Here is a 21,626-nt window from a genome sequence, read left to right on the forward strand (position 1 = left end):
GAAGTGTATATGTTTTTATAAAATGATTCTATCACTGAAAGAATATCCAGTGTTCTATTTAATAAATCATGCTTGGGATTCCTTAAAGCCGCAATATGTTTGGGACCTCTGCTATTTCGAATTAAGTTGCCAAGAGTTTGCCAGATTTTTTACCAAATTGAAATATCTGAAATTTAAAATAGATCTTATTTTGCTGTTTGGTGTAAAAGGGACTTGATTGTCATCTGAGTTGCTATAAATTTTTGTTTTCAGTTATTTTACTTTTAGCTAGATTACCCATTTTTTCAATTGCTTCTCTAGTCTCATAAGAGTAGCAACCCTATCCCTTTGCTTTTTTGTTTTTAATAGTAAAAGCAAGGATGTCCCTGTTAGAACTGTCTTTGGAGGTTCCCAAAATAAAATGTGATTCTCTACATGCTATTTATTGTGTTCAAGTTACACATCCCACTTACTCTTAAGAAACTTGTGAAAAATGGGATCAGAAGCTAAATATAGCGGGAAATCAAATACCTTGAACAGGTTCCCCTTGTCCTCCATAGAATTTGTACCCACACTTGCTGAAATTTCCTACAGAAAGCACCCAGGGCACCAAGAAATAGTTGATTCTTGAAAAAGTGGAGTGAGCTCTAGATAAATGCATATAATCTCACTCATAGGATGCAAGATTCTCCAAGCGCCCACTATTTGCAGGTGCTCATTTAAAAACAGAATTCCTTTTTTAAGGTTAATCCTCTCATTCGGATGGCATAAGGATCTATCCAACTCAGGATCAATCAATTAAGTAATTTATTTATTTATTTAAGGTTTCCTATGGGCCTCTTTATACACATCCCTCAGCAGTGCAAAAAATATATATACATAATCATAAAAATAATAATAAATATAAAAGATTCCAATTTATCCCTGAGAACTGAAAAGCAGAATGTTAATACAAACAAAAAACACACTTTGAAATGTCTGTATGCTAATGCCAGACGTGCACAGCAGTGAGTGATGACATAGACCTAACTGGCATCTCAGAGACATGGTAGAAAGAGAATAACCAATGGGATAGTGCTATACCGGGGTACAAATTATATCGCAATGACAGAGAGGAGATACTTGGTAGAGAGGTGGCACTTTATGTCCGGGATGGCATACAATCCAACAGGATAAAGATCCTGCATGAGACTAAATGTACAATTGAATCTTTATGGTTAAAAATCCCTTGTGTATTGGGGAAGAAAATAGTGATAGAAGTATATTACCATGTACCTGGTCAATGGTGAGATGGACAGTGACATGCTAAGAGAAATTAGGGAAGCTAAACAAACTGGTAATGCAGTAATAATGGGAGATTTCAATTACCCCATCATTGACTGGGTAAATGTAATATCGGGACATGCTAGAGAGATAAAGTTCCTGGATGGAATAAATGACAGTTTTATGGAGCAATTGGTTCAGGAACCGATGAGAGAGGGAGCAATTTTAGATCTAATTCTCAGTTGAGCATAGGATTTGGTGAGAGAGAAACAGTTGTGGGGCTGCTTGGCAATAGTGATTATAATATGATCAAACCTGAATTAATGACTGGAAGGGGGACAGTATGTAAATCCACAGCTCTAGCGCTAAACTTTCTAAAGGGAAACTTTGATAAAATGAGAAAAATTGTTAGAAAAAACTGAAAGGTGCAGCTACAAATGTAAAAAGTGTGCAAAAGGAGTGGACATTGTTAAAAAAAACAAAAACATCCTAAAAGCACAGACTAGATGTATTCCATGCATTAAGAAAGGTGGAAGGAAGGCAAAACGATTACTGGCATGGTTAAAAGGTGAGGTGAAAGCAGCTATTTTAGCCAAAAGATCTTCATTCAAAAACTGAAAGAAGGATCCTTCAGAATAAAATAGGATAAAGCATAAGCATTAGCAAATTAAATGTAAGAAATTGATAAGACAGGTTAAGAGAAAATTTGAAAATAAGTTGGCCATAGAGGCAAAAACTCAAACATTTTTAAAAATATATCTGAAGCAGAAAGCCTACAAGGGAGTCGGTTGGACCGTTGGATGATCAAGGGGTTAAAGGGACACTTAGAGACGATACCATCGCGGAAAAATTAAACGATTTCTTTGCTTCAGTGTTTATTGAAGAGGATGTTGGAGAAATACCCGATCCGGAGAAGGTTTTCATGGGTGATGATTCAGATCAACTGAACCAAATCATGGTGAACCTGGAAGATGTGGTAGGCCTGACTGACAAACTGAAGAGTAGTAAATCACCCAGACCAGGTGGTATATACCCCAGACCTCTAAAAGAACTAAAAAATGAAATTTCAGAACTATTAGTAAAAATTTGTAACGTATCATTAAAATTATCCAATGTACCTGATGGGCATTGTAACCCCTTTATTTAAAAAGGGATCCACGGGTGATCCGGGAAACTATTGACCAGTGAGCCTGACTTCAGTGCCAGGAAAATCGTGGTAACTGTTATAAAGAATAAAATCAGAAAATATTTAGATAGACAGGGTTTGATGGGACACAGCCAACATGGATTTACCCAAGAGAAGTCTTGCCTCACAAATCTTCATTTTTTTGAAGGGGTGAATAACCATGTGGACAAAAGTGAACCAGTAGATGTAGTGTATTTGGATTTCCAGAAGGTGTTTGACAAAGTCCCGCATGAGAAGCTTCTAAGAAAACTAAAAAGTCATGGGATAGGATGCAAAATCTTTGTGGATTACAAGTTGGTTAAAAGACAGGAAACATGAGTAGGATTAAATGGTCGCTTTTCGCAGTGGAAAAAGGTAAACAGTGGAGTGCCTCAGGGATCTGTACTTGGATCGGTGCTTTTTAATATATTTATAAATGATCTGGAAAGGGGTACAATGAGTGAGGCGATCAAATTTAGTTAATCTCAAGCAGATTGTGATGAATTGCAGGAGGATTTTGTGAGACTGGAAGATTGGGCTTCCAAATGTCAGATGAAGTTTAACGTGGACAAGTGCAAAGTGAGGCATATAGGGAAAAATAACCTTTGCTGTAGTTATACAATTGTAGGTTCTATCTTAGGCGTTACCCACCCAGGAACGAGATCTAGGCGTCATAGTGAATAATACATTGAAATAATCGGCCCAGTGTACTATGGCAATAAAAAAACCAAACAATGTTAGGAATTATTAGGAAGAGAATGGAAAATAAAATGGAGGATGTCATAATGCCTCTGTATCGCTTCATTGTGAGACCGCACCTTGAATACTGTGTGCAATTCTGGTCAACACATCTCTAAAAGGACATAGCTGCACTGGAGAAAGTGCAGAGAAGGGTGACCAAAATGATATGGGGCATGGAACAGCTGCCCTATAAGGAAAGGCTAAAGAAGTTAGGGCTGTTCAGTTTGGAGAAGAGATGACTGAGGGGGATATAATGGAAGTCTACAAAATAATGAAAGGAACAAGTTAATGTAAATTGGTTATTTAATCTCTCAGATAACAGAAGGACCAGGGGGCACGCCATGAAGTTAGCAAGTAGCTCATTTAAAACAAATCGAAGAAAGTTTTTTTTTTCACTCAGCACATAGTTAAACTCAAATTCATTGCCAGAGAATGTGGTTTCAACAATTGGTGTTACTGGGTTTAAAAAAGGTTTGGATAAGGTCCTACAGGTTAAATCCATAAATGGAGAAATGACTTACCTGATAATTTTGTTTTTCTTAGTGTAGAGAGATGGACTTAGGACCATTGGGTTATGTGTCCCCTGCTAGCAGATGGAGACTGAGTCAGGTTTCAAAGTTGACCTCACCCTAGATATACTTCTCATTCAGTATTCTCTTCAAAATGCCATTGTGGACATATTATTGAAGAACTTGATTAGAATTTGGATACAACTTGATTAAACACTTGAGTCCACAGCTGCACTCAACCGACATAAGCGCTGAAACCCAGCAATACTATAGATGTCCTGAACTAGGGATAGGGCAACAGCTTATCTGTAATCACGTGGAATCGAGATTTAGCTCATGGGTGATTCCTTGGCATAATCATAGCTTGAACTATACAAAATTAGGAATGTTCTAACAGTGACTTTAGTGGGTGCACAAGCCAAAGCTTATAGTAACCAGCCTTGACAACTGCGTTAACTTGCTTATGTATATGAAGGCTTTGATTGAGAACCACTCCTAAACTGGCAAGTGTAACTATAAGCATTTCAACATTCTCAACAGTGAACTTCTGACACCTCTGCAGGACCGTCATTTCCATTTTATTCAGGTTCACGGCCAATTTGGTAGGGAACAACCAGGTTTTCACGGCCTAAAGACAGGAAGTGACCTTGGTAGCAGCAACTGACAAGGATAATGCATAGAAACCAAATAGAAATGATGGCAGAAAAAGACCAATTGGCCCATCCAGTCTGCCCAGCAAGCTCCCATACTTATCTGTTTCATCTACCACCAAGTTCAGGGCCCTTGTTGGTAACTGATTCAAATTTCCTGCCATCCCCTGTCATTGATGCAGAGAGTAAAGTTGGAGTTGCATCAAAGGTGAGCATAAGGCTTAATGGTTAAGGGTAGTAACCGCCGCATCAAGTAAGTTACCCCGATGCTTGGTTACCCAGACTGCACAGATCAATGCCTTGTTGGATGTTGTCTGAATGTAAAACCTGTGCTCCACATTTCCCCCTACCGTTGAAGCAAAAAGCAGTGCTGTATATGTATTCAAGGTGATGTATCAGGCTTAATTGGTTTAGGGTAGTAACCACCGTAATAAGCAAGCTACCCCCACTCTTATTTGTTTACCCAGATTATGAAGTTTAGTCCTTGTTGGTTGTTATCCGAATGCAAATCCCCTTTTCCACATTTCCCCTTGCCGTTGAAGCAGAGAGCAATGTTGGAGTTGCGAAGGCTTATTGAGTAAGTGTAGTAATCATCAGGTAGTAGCCTCCATTCCAGTACTCCACCCCCATGTCATCTGAATACGTCTGTTACCCCATACCAAGCCCAGCTAAAAGGTTAAAAATGGGTGCCAAATAAATATTGAAAAGTGCCACTGACAGGGCTGAGCCCTGGGGGACACCCTTTTCCAAGATCTGCCAACTAGAGTTACTAGATGCAATGGTGACACAATAGGTTCTTTCATTTAAGTAGGCGTGAAAGCAATCTAAAACCACTCCTAGAATACCAGACTCACGTAGGTAATAAAATAAAATCTCATAATCAATGGTATCAACACCTGATTTTACACACCACAGAGAATTCAAGAACACCAAAAGAAAGACATGGCTACAGTCAAGTCCTCGGAGGAAAGTATCTCCATACTTAACCCCTCACAGAAATCAGATTGGAAAGGGTCTAAAATCTGATGTATCCTGCAGAAATTCATCAGATTGCCTCAATACAGAGGCTTCAACAACCTTTGGCAGGAAAAATAATGTAGAGATCAGACGGAAGTTCCCCAAGTCAGTGAGATCAGCCTAGACTTTTAATTAAGGGCTGAACAGAGGTACACATAGGCTGGATGGCATAATGCTCTAAGCCAATTATGGAACAATGATGTTCTTTGCCCTCTTTCATACAGAAATATGGCAAGGATCTAACTGACTGGAGAAAGACTACACCTTGGAGACAATTTGTGAAATTTCAAAATTAGACAGTCTCAAAATCTTTCCACTTCTTTTTAACACCATCTAAAGAAGAAAGGGACCAAGAATGGGAACTGGAGAAAGTGGAACAGATAGAAGAGACTGTTTTTAAAAATTGTTGTAAAAAATCATCACACAAAAACTGATTGGGTGCACTTGCAAAAGATGCCTCCAGAAAAGCAGTCAATTCTTTCATAGTTCTGAAAAGCTACCTTGGGTTATAACCTATTTTATCAGGTTGGTATGCAGGGCCGGTGCAAGGGAATTTGGCGCCCTAGGCGAGCCTTCTCCCTTGTGCCCATTATTTGATAGCCTCATTCAACTAATTCTATATGGCTATGAAAGTGATGTCTGGAATATATAGGAAGGGACAGAATGTCAATATAAATCCTGCACCTCGAGTTCTGTAACTCTGTGCATCCACTGAAATTCCCCCAAACAATGGAGCTTGGATGTTTCCCTTAAAGCTCATCATACTGAAAGATATTTTCAAATTCTGGTGTCACTTCACAGTAATAACAGCACAAACGCCTTTCACTGTCAGGCACATTGTGAACTAACACAAAACCCCGCAAAAAAGACACTCAAAATCTATATTGCAATCCCATCATAACATAACAGTAATAACACCAAGGACTCAAACAACAAATACCCTACCTGTGAATAAGCAAGGGTAAATATTACACTGGGTCCTAGAATACCAATACACCACCTACTGAGGAAACAAAACAAACCCGATTGCTATAGATCCCTATACAGACACTACATGCTAGCAGAATCTCTTATGGTCACACACACAGAGCAGAGACAGACCCTCACCAAATACAGAATACAAAATAAAGGAGCACAAATTAGAAAAAACTGAAATGGAAACCCCAAGAAGCCATACTCTGTGTATTAATAATGGAAAAACAGAACCACCATTCCTCATAAAACAATAAAATCAAGAAACAAAGTATCAGTTATAATAGTAAAACCATACTAATAAAAGAATATTTTAAAACTACTGATAAATAGAATTTCTATTAATTAAAATCATATACATTTTTTACAATTTCCCAAACACCAATAAAATATTTCAAAACAGCACATATATCAAATAACACCCAATAATTAAAACTAATAAGGATTTTAAAAAGCCCCTGCTGTCCATGCATGGAAGCTCTTGATTTCCAGTCACCCTGATATTGTTGAGGATTAGGAGGTTATCCTCTCTCTCTCTCACATACTCACATGTCCATTCTCTCTCACACATACACTGTCACATACATACACATTCATGCTCTTATACCCACCATAACCTCTCGCTCTCACAGACACTGACACACTCAAAGGTGTAAGACACTATCTCCCCAACACACACTCCCCCACACACACTCTTTCGCCTCTGGATTTTCTCATACACACTCATGCTCTTACTCTCACTGGCTCCCTCACATACACACACACCTAGGCAAGCTCCCAATCATTCTCACACAAACACACACACACAGGCAAAGCTCCCAGTTATTATCACACTGACCCCCAGGCAGGCTCCCATTCATTTTCACACCCCTCCCTCCCCATCCCCCAGGCATGCACACATTCATTCTCACACACACAGACCCCCAGGCAGGCACCAATTCATTCACACATACACATGCACCACACACAGGCAGGCACCTATTCTCACACATACAAACCCCAGGAAGACACCCATTCATTCTCATACACAAACACACCCTCAGGCAGGCACCCATGCATTCACACACATACATCCCCAGGCAGACCCCCTCTCTTTCTTTTGTCAGCAACCTCAGAGCCTCCCTCATTCATCTGCTGCCACTGTCACTGCTGCTGCGAGGCTATTGGGAGGTGCTGATTGCTGCTACTGGCACTGAAGCCCATTCTGCTGCCTCCTCTCTGCAGGCCCCTTGGGCTTCCATTTCCTCCATGCTGATCTCCTACATTGTGAGATCCGCATAGAGAAAGTGCTACTCTTGAACATTCCCAAAGATTACATGTGCCAAGCAGTAAAATAATTTATTTATTTTTTACTTTGCTGTCTGATCTTAGTTTTCTAATCGGTTGGTCACATGATTTTTTTTCCACCTTTCCTTTCTTATTTTTTTTGCCAATTCCTTTTATATTGTCTTTTTTTTCTATTTCTTTTCTCTCCATCTGTCTTCTTCCCTCAAACACACAGTCAGGTTCTCATTCTCACATGCTTTCTCTCTCTCTCTCTCTCACACACACACACACACACACGGGCTATCACTCTCACATGCTCTCTCTCATACAATCATTCATACACATAGTCTCTCACTGGCACATTCTGTCTGACTCTCACACACACAGTCTCTCACATGCTGTCTCTGCAAACATTCAGGTCCTCACTCCCACACAGTCTCTCAACTCACTCTCACAATCACTCAACTCATCTCATACATGCACACACACACCCTCTACAGGCCCTCAGCCTCTCTCTCACCTCTGGGTCTCCTCTTCACGGGTCGCCGCAGGATGGGCTCTTCAGCGGCCCTGGTCTTCTCGGGCCGCCCACAATGTGGGATTCGCGGTGGCCCGTAAGAGCTGCTCCTCTTCCAGCACATGGCTGATGCTCCTCTTCCGGCACGCGGCTGATGCTCCTCCTCCTTCCTGCCCACGCGGCTCCGGCAACATTTTTCTTCCGGGGCCGCGGGAGCAGAAAGGAGGAAGAGTATTTGCAGGCTTAGAGCGACCTTTTTTTTCAGGCCGTGGTGATGTGAGTTCCACCACGGCCCTGCTGATCTTCGGCGGCCGTATGAGCCTTCTTATCGGCCACCAGCAGCTCGGCGCCTCCTAATGCTAGGCGCCCTAGGCGATCGCCTTGTGCTTCCACCGGCCCTGTTGGTATGCATAGAACGCCTTCCTAATAGCATCACATCTCCAACTCCCTCTTGTAATCAGCAAACATATCCAAGGCATTATGGTGCCACCAGCACCTTTCAAGTCTTCTAAGTACCTGATGTTCACAATGAAGCTCACTGTTAAACCATCTAGCATATTTTGTTCTGTAAACCCAGAATAACACAATGGGGGCCAAGCTGTCTAAGGTATTAACTAATAAGGAATCTCAGCCTCTGACAGCAGTAAAAATATCAAGAAGCAAGGACTCCAAAACAGATGAAATTTTCTCATTGAACAAGATGCTAGTGTAGCTGTGTTTAAAGAAGGTATTGACAAGTTCCTGGAAGAAAAGTCCATAAACCATTAGTAAGGTGGACTTAGGGAAATCCATTGCTTATCCATAAGAACATCAGAAATTGCCATGCTGGGTCAGACCAAGGGTCCATCAAGCCCAGCATCCTGTTTCCAACAGAGGCCAAACCAGGCCACAAGAACCTGGGATAAACAGTATACAATATAAATCAACATTTTGAGTTCCTACCAAGTGCTCGTGACTTGCATTGGCCACTGATGAAAACAAAATACTGGGCTTGATGGACCTTTGGTCTGACCAAGTATGGTAAATCTTATGTTCTCTTTTCTCAACAGTCTTAACAATGGAAGACCTAGATACATGAGACCTAAATAAGGGATAATTAAATGAAATTTGAAAATAGTCCAACCAAGGGACCTGACAGACAAAGTCCAAGAGAAAATCTGGATAACATAGAGAAGTTAACAAAAACCAAGTCCAGGGGGTGACCCAGTTTATGTATAGGCTTATGGACTATTTTCTCCCATTCTAGATTGTTGCGCCCGTCAGTCACAGATGGCTGCGACCTCTGATGCTCACCTCTCTTTTCCCTGCTCCAGCGATTCTCAGAGGCATGGTGGCCTCAGCCTGCAAATGCCACCTTCCCCGGCATACCCGGGACAGCGTGGGCGATCCCGTCCGCCATCTTGAATCGGGGATTACCTAGGGCACGCGCGTGCGCCAGGCCCTCTCTTATTCACGTCATGGCGGTAACCTCGGGGGCGTCCCCTCCACATGATGTCATCCACCAAGTGCATTTAATCCTTCCAGCCTATGCTTCCTACTAGTTAGCAAGGACTTCCTTCCTGCTTTTTCCACTCATCTTGGAGACATTTCTCTTCGCTTCTCTGAACTGGTTCCTGAATTCCTGGACTTAGAATGCTTTAGGTACCCAATCCTCAGGGTCCTTGTCACATTCTGGCTATCCGCTCCTCAGAGGGCCTTCCTGCCTGGAGTATCCATCTATACTTGTTTGGGACCCTGCCTCGTTCAGCCTTGTGAGTACTCTTCTCGTGACTATCATCTTGCTGATGGATACGCCGGTGTACCCCGTGCCTCGGGCCACTACCGTGCTCATCTCAGCTACACCTTCCTCTACACTTTGGAGTGAGTACCGTCATCTACTTTGCTCTTCTGACCTCCTGCACCTCTCTGTTCTACTAAGTACTGATTCTCGGCGTACCCAGCGCTGCGGGCCACTACCGGATCTACCTTGAGAGAAGTATCATCTGGAGAGGAGTTCCCCGGCATACCCCGCTCTGCGGGGTATGCCGGGGTAGTGGCCCGAGGCACGGGGTACACCGGCGTATCCATCAGCAAGATGATAGTCACGAGAAGAGTACTCACAAGGCTGAACGAGGCAGGGTCCCAAACAAGTATAGATGGATACTCCAGGCAGGAAGCCCCTCTGAGGAGCGGATAGCCAGAATGTGACAAGGACCCTGAGGATTGGGTACCTAAAGCATTCTAAGTCCAGGAATTCAGGAACCAGTTCAGAGAAGCGAAGAGAAATGTCTCCAAGATGAGTGGAAAAAGCAGGAAGGAAGTCCTTGCTAACTAGTAGGAAGCATAGGCTGGAAGGATTAAATGCACTTGGTGGATGACATCATGTGGAGGGGACGCCCCCTCTCCAGACTCCAGACTAGCAACCTTACTAGTCTGGACTGTGTCTTCATTCTCCTCAGTGGGTATTACCCACGTTCTAGTCTAATAAAATCTCTACTTCCTGTGTCCGTCTCAGCTGAGGCCATGCCTATCGTAGTAAGTCCCCACAGGGCTCCTTCCTGTGGGTGGAGTCAGCTCTCACTACGATCTAGGGTCCACAACTATACCAGATTATAACACAGATACTGCAAAGTATTAATAAACTGAGCCATATGTGGGGCCACATGAAGTTTGCAATCACCTAAGATAATCAGGTTGTGCACACAATTGAAATCGCCATCCAAAAGAGGGAATCGGGTTCGTAATTAAGCAATTTCTTGAGGAGATTAGAAAAAAAGAAATGATCATAATTATTTGGTGGATATAAATTACACAATTGACTTCTCACATAAAGTTGCCTCTAAAATCAAAGATACCACCTGGATCCTGAAACATCTGATGAACCTCAAAGGAACATCACTCACACACAGATATGGCTATGCCAGCCCTCCCAGTTGAAGAGGAAGCATACCACACTTTCTCAACTTACCATCTCTTCAGTTTTTTGGGTTCAATATCAGAGAGATGGGTTTCTTGTAAAAGTGCTTTATCAGCCTTCTTCCCATTAAGGCTGCTAAGATTTTTCCCTTTTAACCACGGAATTTATGCCCCCCATATTTTAAGAGATAATTTTACATTAATTTTTACTCATATCTTAATCAAGCACTTTATCAACAAATGGTAACAGCTAAGACTTTCTTCCCATCGAAAGGGCAAATCTCTCCTGAGATTTAAAGTACTGAATGATAGTTCCAAAAGTGAAAGGCAGAGAAACCAAATTCTTTTCAACCCCCATCCCTCCCCAAATCCCGTCCATCCCACCTTCTTCCCCAACAAATACACCCTACCCTCCCTTGCTCTTAACTTCCCACTCCTCTACTCTTTCTTAAATGGGTGAAGTCACATCTAAGGCAACTACCCACCATCCCCAACTCCCTGATGAATTATCAAAAATTGCCCCAAAGATTTGTCTCCCTAAACTAAATTTAAACCCCAAATCAGTAATTAGAAAAGTTTCATCATAATAAATGAGCACCCTCATGTACAACCTAGCATTACTGATTTACTACAAGAACCAGGTAGGTTATCACCCTAAATTACCATAGCATTGGCTATGGTATTAAACCATTTTATTTCAGTGTTGTAGAAAACACGTAATTTAGCCAGATAGATCAATGTTCAGTGGATCTTGAGGTCAGAGAGCCAAGCACATGGGAGAAAATTTGTGGTTAACAGCAAACAGGCATTGTGAATAAGTCTGAAAGACTAGGACTTTTATTATCATAATGCAAGTTCTTACCAGAGTGGATAGCCTGTAGTATAGCTATCTTGTGAGCATAGTTTATAATGTGTGCTAACACCACACATGGTCTTGCTGCCAGGTCTCGCTGAGGACAGAGTCTGCATACATGCTCTATTCTAAGAATGCCAAAGACCTCTCCTAGGCCCAATTCACCAGGTAACCAGCCTTCCAAAACCACCCAAAGCTCACCATCTGATTAAACTATCTGGGATGCCAACAAATCAGAGACTGTTGCGGCAGGACTGGTTTTCCAGGTCCTCTATTTTCTCCTTACAGGCTCACACTGCTGTTTGTTGAGAGGTCTGATCACCAGAGGTCCTATACATCATCTTGCATGCTGTAAATGTTCTGATGTGCATCCAATACTCTTTTCTCGATCTCAGCCACTGAAGTAGTAACAACCTCTAATTACCCATAAATGTCAAACTTTGTATCCAAAGCCATGATCACAGACTCAAATCAATTCCAGAACTGTCGAGGAGCTTAAGGCGCTGCATTCTGCGATTGCGCTCGCAGCCATTTCCTTTATCTTTTTCTTTCTTAGCTGCTGAAATACTCATAGCATTACTAAAAAGATGATCCATTGCTGACAAGGTAATGTTACTTATCTCATATTCTGATGTTGAATATGCTGCCTGGAGTTAAATTCACCAGAAACATCTCGCCTTGCTCACAGTGTCATGTGACCTCCCTCTATAGTTCTTTAAAGTAATCTTAAACCTCACAGTGACCTTCTGCAGCAGTTTCCTTAACCCATACTTAGGGTCCTTCATTTTCAATTTAAACTAATTTTTACCCATAAATTCCTGGATTTTTCCTCATATGACAGTCGGTTTAAACTAAACTGATTTTCTCCCTAATTTTAGGCTTATTAAAGAGCAGCTCCAGAGCTGCAGATACAGCGTTTCAAGGCCTCCCACCACTGCTGGAAGCCAGCACGGCCCAAAGCACGTGCTGAGTTTCAAGTCCTGCCCCCTACACCTGTGAAAGCGCTCACTGATGCAACATTTCAAATTCTGTCTCCTCTCCTCAACCAGCCAAAATGCCTACTGTCTGGTGCCACCGATGTGGTGTTTGAAATAGCCCCCACCTCCATACTGGAACCAATTCCCAGCAGGCTCCCTGGCCCCGCACAAAAGCAGAAGTGCAATGCTGTAGAGTGCAGTAGCTGCAGCAAGCAAGTTACAAAAGGAGGAAGGAGGAAGAATCTACCAATAAGGATTAATACTGTTGCAGTAGAGGGATGAGAGGGAGATTCTTGTTGGGACCAAGGAGAAAGAGGGACATGCTAGGCAAAGGTTGGGGGTAAAGAGGGATATGCTGCTAAGTGGATGGGAACATTTTTATTATGTGCTGGCTTCTGTCCAACAAAAACACTGAGGTCGATATTCAGCTGGGGAGCGGCTAGTTAAGTTAGCTGGATATAACTATCGAGCTAACTTGCCAGGGATATTCAACAGCATGTCTGCACCGCTGAATATCCCCAGCTATCTGAAAAGTTATCTGGTTAACTTTAAAACAGCCCTACGGCATTACCAGGGTTAGCCGCATTGATGCGACTAACTCTGGCCCATCCCCGACTTCGCAGGGCTTTAAATATAGCTGGCTAGTCATTTAAATGGATAACGTATCAATCATCCATCTAAATGGATTTTGAATATTGACCTCTCTGATATTTATCTGGAAAAATTCATTTTTTTCTACTGATTTTCTTGTTTTTGTTCTTGTCATAATAAATTCCTTGGAAAAATAAAATACAATAAAAACCAAAAATGAAGGTCCCTACCCATACTTAATGACTTTGGAGGGATAACCTGATCGCAGTATTGCCTTGGTGGTACCAAACTGTTTCCACTTTACAATGATGGACCTGATAGTGCCCAAGGGATATTTGTTCACAAGGACTAAGTATTCTGGCTAGCCCCCTCTTTGTGCAAATATGTCAACTCTTGTGTCTATGTTTATTGTGGACTGATAAATCTAACATTGAAATACAATAAATGGTACACTTTGAAGTGAAAGATCTAATATGGTGGCACTTTGGAGTTTTTTTTCTGCACTTTGCCTTTCAACTGATTATATCAGTTACATTAGTTATTAGTATGGGTTATGATTGGTTAATATGAAATAACATATCTTGGGTGATTTGTGGTTATATGTTGATACCCCTTCTATCAAGGTTGTGATACTCTGTTCTTAAAAGGTGTGATATGGTTCTGACTAAGATTTATATGGTTTTATTTTAGGTTTGGTTTTTATTTAGGGAAGGGAAGTCACAAATGTGAATAAAAGCGAGCAGGCTGAGGATGTACTCCTTCAGTGTCTGGACTGCCTCACTCACTCTGGACCAATGGATTGTTATGCTCTACCTTGACCTGGTGGTGTTAAATTCCCAAAAGCATCTTGGGTGGTATGGTGAACCATCCTGGCCTCTCATTCCACTTGGATGAAGAGGCTACACTTAGCCTGATCGAGCAAACTCCTCTGCTCCCTGCACCCACTTCCCACCCCTCCCCAATAAGTTGTGTCAGTTATATGCAGCACAGTGCCATGTTAACAGAGAAAGCAAATACCCACATCGTATTGTGAGGGTGGGCACTGGATATCACTACTGTGTTCGACGCATTGATATAACCTGCAGCACCAGGAGTCCTTTCCACAAAAAGCCCAGTGGAAATAGTTCTGAAGGAAAAGAAAATGCCAGCAGAAGATTGGTTGGATTCTTTTGGATGACAGTTCAATTTCAGTTTTGAATCTGTGCTGGTCAAGCCATAGGCTATCAATACGGAAGAAATCTGGCTGGCTATGCCTATATTGGATCTATCTGATTTTTTCAAGCCATTTGGATGGGAATGAGTTCAGAATGCAATAATCCAAGTACTCTGTTCAGGAGTACTGAACAAGATTTCAGTGTTAAATTTGGAGACTTGCTTTTTCACAGAAAGATGGAGATCTTAGAGAATCATACCAGAAGAAATAAATGTACACTTTCCAATTTTTGGATGATCATTTAATACTTGACCCATACCAGTTTGGGTTTGAAAAGCCATCAGCATTGAAAACCTATTGATATTGGATCTAAATATTATTCGCCGAGGCTTTGATTCCTATCAACGCTATGCTCTTGTTTTGTTAGATCTAATCGCCACATTTGATATGCTGAATCATGAAATATTAATCCATTGTTTACAGGAATGTGGTACAACTGGGAAAGTGCTGTACTGGTTCTGGTCATACTTATCCAATTGCCAACAGCAGATTAGAATTGATTCGGGCACATTGACTTGGTACACTGTTCAAACTGGAGTTCCTCAGCGCTCTGCCCTTTTGGCAACCCTTTTCAATATCTAGCTAGCCTCACTTTGTAGAAATTTTTTATTTCTTAGCATACATTACAGGATCTATGACAAAGACATTCAGTTTTTTCTTCCGTTATCTTCTTTGCTTGCAAATTCTCAATATATATTTCTGTACTTAATCACAATTAAATCATGGTTACTCCACAATAAATTCATCTTGAATGTTGTGTAAGATAGCATGAGCGGTCTGAGGCTTTTTCAAATGCTTTATTTATAGTGCAGAAAAAAACAAGTTTGTTTACTTTCAGCATCACAACTTCAAGTAAAACATTCACATTCACGGTCTTCTCACTAGAAGCAGGCCAACTATGTTAAAAGGGTTGCCTTTCCCTTCTTACTCACAGTTAAGACAGCTCATGTTACAGGAGCTGCCTTCTCCTGGAGTCCCTGGGGGCCTATCTTCCTTACCCTAGGGCTATACTCTTAACCCCTTATAGCTAACTTGGTTGCCTTAATACTAGTTAAGGAAGGTTCTCAGGGACACTCCTTCACAGTGATGATTCTGGAAAGTGTATGCGCCCAAGACAGACCTACAGTTTTTTCATTTGAGGGTCACCACATCCCAACTATGTCACAAATAAGAAGCCTTGGAGTTATCACAGGTTTGTCTATGCATCTGCAGATTAATGCTGTCACAAAAGTAACCTTTTTAAAATGGAAGATGCTGCAACACCTAAAGCTACTGTTAAAGGCGAAGGGATTTCATATAGTATTTCAATCTTTACTGTTCTCTAGCATCAATTATTGCAATGCACTATACGAGTTCCAATATCTATTTTAAGACCATTGCAGGTCGTTCAAAATATTGCTGTCGGCATGCTAAGAGGACTGAATTTAAGGCAACACATCAGTCCTATCCTTTTAAACTAAACTGGCTTCCAGTTTCTTGGCGAATCAAGTACAAAGTCACCATGATTATACATAAGCTACTTGAAAGTCCCAAGTCACCATAGATCAGTGCTATAATGACTGGATGTGGAAAGCGATTAATAAATAAATAAAACAAAATCTATGTCCCTTCCCATGCATTAAAATCCTCTCAGACCAGACTGCTAATTGTACTTTCAGCTAAGGAAGCATGTCTAGCTGAGACAAGAAAGTGTAGATTTTGCATTGCACATTCAATACTCTAGAACACTTTATCATAGTGGCTCTCAACTGGTGTGTCACGACACACCAGTACGTTGCCAAGCACACGCAGGTGTGTCGCCATACTTCCTGGGCCCCTGCTGGCCTAGCTGCTCTCCTTGCCCCAGTGAAACAGGAACTCATCCTCAGCCCGGGCACAGGTGAACTAGAGTCAGCGACATCAGCATGGTCTCCTCCCGCCCTCTGCGGCTGGATGAGGAAGTGGTTTGCAGCAGCTCTGCGCGCAGGAAGAAGAGACCATGCTAGCGCAGGCAGCATTGGCCCAAAGAAGAGCAGCGTGACTCAGAGCAAAAGAGGAACAACATCAGCCCCCGCGGCCGATGGGACTCCTTTCTCGAGGCCGCAAGCACTGGAAGTGGAGCAGGCTGCTGCTGCTGCTAGTTTGGTGGGAGGTCAGAGAAAGAGTGATTGAGTGAGTAAGCATATGTGTTTGAGATCCTGTGTGTGTGTGTGTGTGTGTGTGAGAGAGAGACAGCATGCATGTGAATGATTGACAGCCTGTATTTGTGTGTGACTGAAAACATGTTGTGTGAAAGAGTATGTGAATGTGATTGAGAGCTTGTGTGTGACTGAGATCCTTTGTGTGTGAGAGCATGAATGTAAGTGTATGATTGAGAACCTGTATATGTGAGAGAGATCATGTGTATGTAAGATTAACAGCCTGTGTGTATAAGTAAGAGAGCATGTGTGTCTGTGTGTGATTGAGAGCCTATGTAAGGGAGAGAGCGAGCTTGTTTGTGACAGAGAGAGGAGAAAGTTGCAAGCAAACCATCCCTCCTCTCCTGCTAATTCAAAACAATCTCAGGGCATCTAGATATCAAACGTTCCCAGGTATACAGAGCAAAGCATTGTTTTTATCCTTATTATTTTTCATTATTGGGTCTTTGTGTCTGCTATTTTGAAATATTTTATTGGTATTTAGAAATTTTTGATATGAGTTTTAATTAATACATATTCCATTCATCAGCTGTTTTGAAATAATCTGTTCTTTTTGTTAGTATGGTTTTACTGCTATTGATTTTATATTTCTTCATTTGTTTTATGACGACTGGTGATGTTTCTCTTTTTCCTTTGTTACACTGCATACAGTTTCTCTGGCTTGTTGCGGTTTCCAGTTCAGTTTTTTCTGCATGCTTCTAGTTATGCTTTATGGCCTCTTTATTCTTTGTTAGGTGAGGGTCTGCATATGTGACTGAGGTGAGGTATTCTGCTGGCGTGTAGTTTCTGTGTAGGGCTCTATAGCAGCCTGGCCTGTTCCGTTTTCCTAATAGGAGGTGTATTGGTGTCTTAAGGTCTAGAGTAATATTTTCAGTGTTGCCTTTTCTTAGGTAAGATGGTTACTTTTTGAGTGCTGGAAATTGGTGCTGTTCTGGTATGGGATGTTTACTATTTATGCAATTTCTGCTCAGAGTACTTAATCTTTCCCTTGTGTCATTCTTAACAAAAATAATATTGGGCCTTTATTTTTTTTTTAATTTTCTGCTGTGAATTGTAATGAGCACTGTGTCATACATGTGAGAGTGGTCTGTCAGGTGTGTCACAATGGGAAATAGGTTGAGAACCATTGCCTTATCAGACCAAATTTGATTGTACCAAGAGCTTTAGAAAGCAATAAAAACCTATTTGTTTCAACTGGCTTTTGATCCAGAACCAAAGTTACAGGGACATTAATATTTCATGTTTTGGCTGGTTTATATAGGCTTTTCTGGATTTTGGTTTCTTAAATCAGAGAATATGCTCACCAAATACATTTTAATGACTTTGTCTTATTTTAATTTGATTTTTATTTTTGTATTTTTTATGTTTTTATGTAAACTGCTCTGAACATAGACTAGGCGGTATATATAAATAAATAGCAAATTGCTTAACATTATGTAAAGAGACTTCTTCAGATGATATCCGATGAATGCTTTGAAAATCCCAGAAAAGGCTTTACTGTTTATTTATTTGTACACATTCTATCCTGCCAGACCAAAAATGTTTGTGCCTGATGGGTTACAAAATAATATAACAGTATAAAACAAAACAAAAACATAAGGCAACAAACACAAGTCAATATTATATAATTCCTGTCAACACAGAGGTCAAACTACACAAAAATAGTAATGATCCAACTCCTCTATCCAAAGGCTTGTTGGATGAAAAAACCATTAACGTTTTCCCTTAAGGACGAATAATCTATTGTCGAAGATCTAATGGTAATGAGTTCCACAAAATGTGATCTGCAGCCGTAAAGGCACAATCCCAAGTCTCCATTAAATGGAACTTCCTTAAATAGGGAATGCAAAGAAAGGATTTGCCATTTGAAAGAAGCTTGTGAGCAGAGGTATATTTCTGTAATAATTTTTTTTAGATAATCAGGGCCCTAAAAACAAAAATTGACATTTTAAATTTTATGCACCATAAAACACGTAACCAATGCAAATCTGCAAGAACAGGAGTAATGTGACCTTGCACACTAACCCGTGTAATCAACCGAGCAGCTGCATTTTAAATCAGTTGTAAATCCCTAATTAGAGCAACAGGCAGTTGAATTAGACCACACTGCACTAGTTTATGCCTGACAACACCAAAGCTTATACCATGGTCCTAAAAAGCCTTATAATGATAATGGTTTTAATCAATGCACCAATTTAGTTTTAAAAAAGAAGTACAAATGACTGCCCTAACTCAAGCTTTCATGGTAAGGCTTTGATCAAACACCCCTAAATTACAGGATTCTATACATAAAGGCAAAACAGACGTTCCAAGATTCAGTTGAGTAAGAGTCATTGCCATGGTCAATGTTCAAAGCCATTTAGATGGATAACTCACAAGTTATCCATCTAACTCCAAGTTGACCTACTGCATCCCAGCACTTTGCAGTTATAGCTGAAGCAAGCTGTCCTCAGGATGAAGAGAGAGGAACAGCTGAATACCTTTTGCATATATTTGATACACCCACCTCAAGAACATTAACACCTCCCCCATCCACTGAACAAAAAGAGGAGACAAGGCAGAACCCTACAGGTCTCCCATCCTAATTGCCTCCAAGAGGAACATTGTTTTCTCATGATAACCTTCTAAAAACAATCTGACAGAACCACTGAACAATCTGAGGGTCCATTCCCAGAAAGCCCTCACATGGTCCAGTATAATGAAATGATTCCACATATCAAATTCTAAAGAACTATCCAAAAACAGGGCTAACACTAGATTACCTCTGTCTAAATGAGTCTGCAGGGAATCCAACAAGGAGACCAAGAGCGTCTCAGTGCTGTGCTTCCTGCAGAAAGCTGAATTAAATCTACCTAAAATATCAAAATCCCCCAGGAAATCCTATAACAGAGTATAAACTACTTGTGCAATTTATTTTCCCAAAAAAAGGGAGATAAGAGCTAGAGCAATAGCCGACTGAATCTAACGAAGCCTTCTCCACTATAAGATAAACAACTGCTTTCTTAAGTACTGGAGTCAAATTGCCATCAATCAAAGACCTATTAATAACTGAAGTGAATACCTGCCCCACCTCCCAACACATTCCTGGCTGCCTTGAATAAACTAGCCAGACAGAGATCTAACACACAGCCTGATCTCTTCACAGAAGCTAAAAGATGGCTTCTGTGGCTCAAGAACACAAGGCTAAACTTGTCCCATTGCTTGGGTTCTGACCCATCCAAGTAATGCTCACCATCATCCAAATTGGGACTGAATGCATCAAAGTATTCTAGTCTTAAGATTTAAAATGATTAATCTCTGATACCTCGAACACTACTTAATGGACTGTGGCTGCATTAAGACTTTCACTAGTACAAAAATAGGTCAAAGGGCTGATTCAAACAAGACAATCTTGTTACTGAAAAAAACTATTTTTGCAAAATCTGTAGCCCTACTATACTTTCAAAGAATAAGCCAATATACCATCTATCCTTGGCAAGATGTGTAGAAGCTAATCCTTTTAGATGAGGAGGAGGACATTTGTCCTCGGACAGCCTTAACCTGACTGATATTTTAGAGCAGTCTCAGGTGATAGTTGGTGGTTCTAAGGGAACTCAGCCGGTTTTGTTTAGTCTTGAGCCGGACATTATTGAGATGCATTTTTGATAATAGAAAATTCTTATTTTTGGGGAATACGATGTTTGCTTTTTTAGATATTTAAATGTGAACTCAAGTGAGGTGGGAAAAGTTTTGGGGACTATTGGGCTGTATTTCAGCTTCAGTTCCCATGCAAATTTAAAAAAGGTACATTCTAATAAAACATATTCTTACTTCAGACTCCAAAACCATGGCCCAGAAATAAACTACAAATAACTAATGTGGTTACCTGTGTGCTTACGAAGGTGCTCTTTAAAATGTCCAAAATGGTCAAATTGTTTTTCACAGTACTGGCATACATGTATTTTTTTTCCAGGTCTTGGCTTCTTGTTGGCCCCACCTTCATCAAGGTGGTAACAGGTGAGGTGCTGTTTCCAGGCAATCTCTCGGACATACCTTTTATTGCATATGTCACACTTGAAACTCTCAGTGGAGTGTGATTTCATGTGCTCCTTAAAATGGTAAAACAATTTAAATGAACGGTTACATTTCTCACAATGGAACAAGTTGTTGACATGTGACAGCTGTACTTCCACAATTTCAATGCCTTCTACCTGTTTGCTTGTGGGATCAGTTGCATTGGCATCTTCTTCTTGCATCTGCTTTTTTCGCTCACCTTGACGGTACTTGCTAGTGATGTCTGCTAACAGTGCCAAAGCAGAGTCATCTGATGTATCTGTACTCTGGATATATTGTATAGACTGTTCTGTAGAATTGACATCTTCTAGAGTTTCTACACCATCATCTTCTATCCCTATTGCCCCTTCAGCAATTTCTACCTCAATTTCAACAGGTTCTGCTTCAGCAGATGGCAAGGTTTCTGTGATAACATTTGAAGTCTCAGCAATCTTCCTCTTTTTTGCTTTATTTTTCCCGGGTGAGTGGTCATTTTCTAATGGTGCTGAATTTTCTTTATTCCTGAAATAGATGTAACTATATAAGCATAAAAGGTACAACACAACCTGTATTATATTCAAATTAACAAATATATTTGTCAGAATTATTGTTGCAAATGATATATCCAGTATATGTAAATGTATCTTATACAAATTGGAGAAATTACTTACCTGATAATTTTGTTTTCCTTAGTGTAGACAGATGGACTCAGGACCAATGGGTATAGTGTACTCGTGTTAGCAGTTGGAGACAGATCAGATTTCAATCTGATGTCAGCCCCTAGTACACATACCCCTGCAGGAAGTGCA

General features: G+C 40.9%; 1 protein-coding gene across 3 annotated transcripts in view; it reads right to left on the minus strand.

The window, feature by feature from the left end:
• ZNF131 (zinc finger protein 131) overlaps window positions 1-21,626 on the minus strand; it is a 232,284-nt gene that overhangs the window by 83,127 nt on the left and 127,531 nt on the right. For 2 of the 3 annotated variants that reach the window (XM_029577960.1, XM_029577950.1), the window contains exon 5: window positions 20,651-21,339. In XM_029577960.1, coding sequence (XP_029433820.1) covers window positions 20,651-21,339 — 689 coding nt within the window. The remainder of the gene's footprint in view (window positions 1-20,650; window positions 21,340-21,626) is intronic. The other variant, XM_029577970.1, reaches the window with a different exon arrangement.

The sequence above is a fragment of the Rhinatrema bivittatum genome, chromosome 1, assembly GCF_901001135.1.
Source record: "Rhinatrema bivittatum chromosome 1, aRhiBiv1.1, whole genome shotgun sequence".
In the NCBI taxonomy this organism is placed as follows: domain Eukaryota; kingdom Metazoa; phylum Chordata; class Amphibia; order Gymnophiona; family Rhinatrematidae; genus Rhinatrema; species Rhinatrema bivittatum.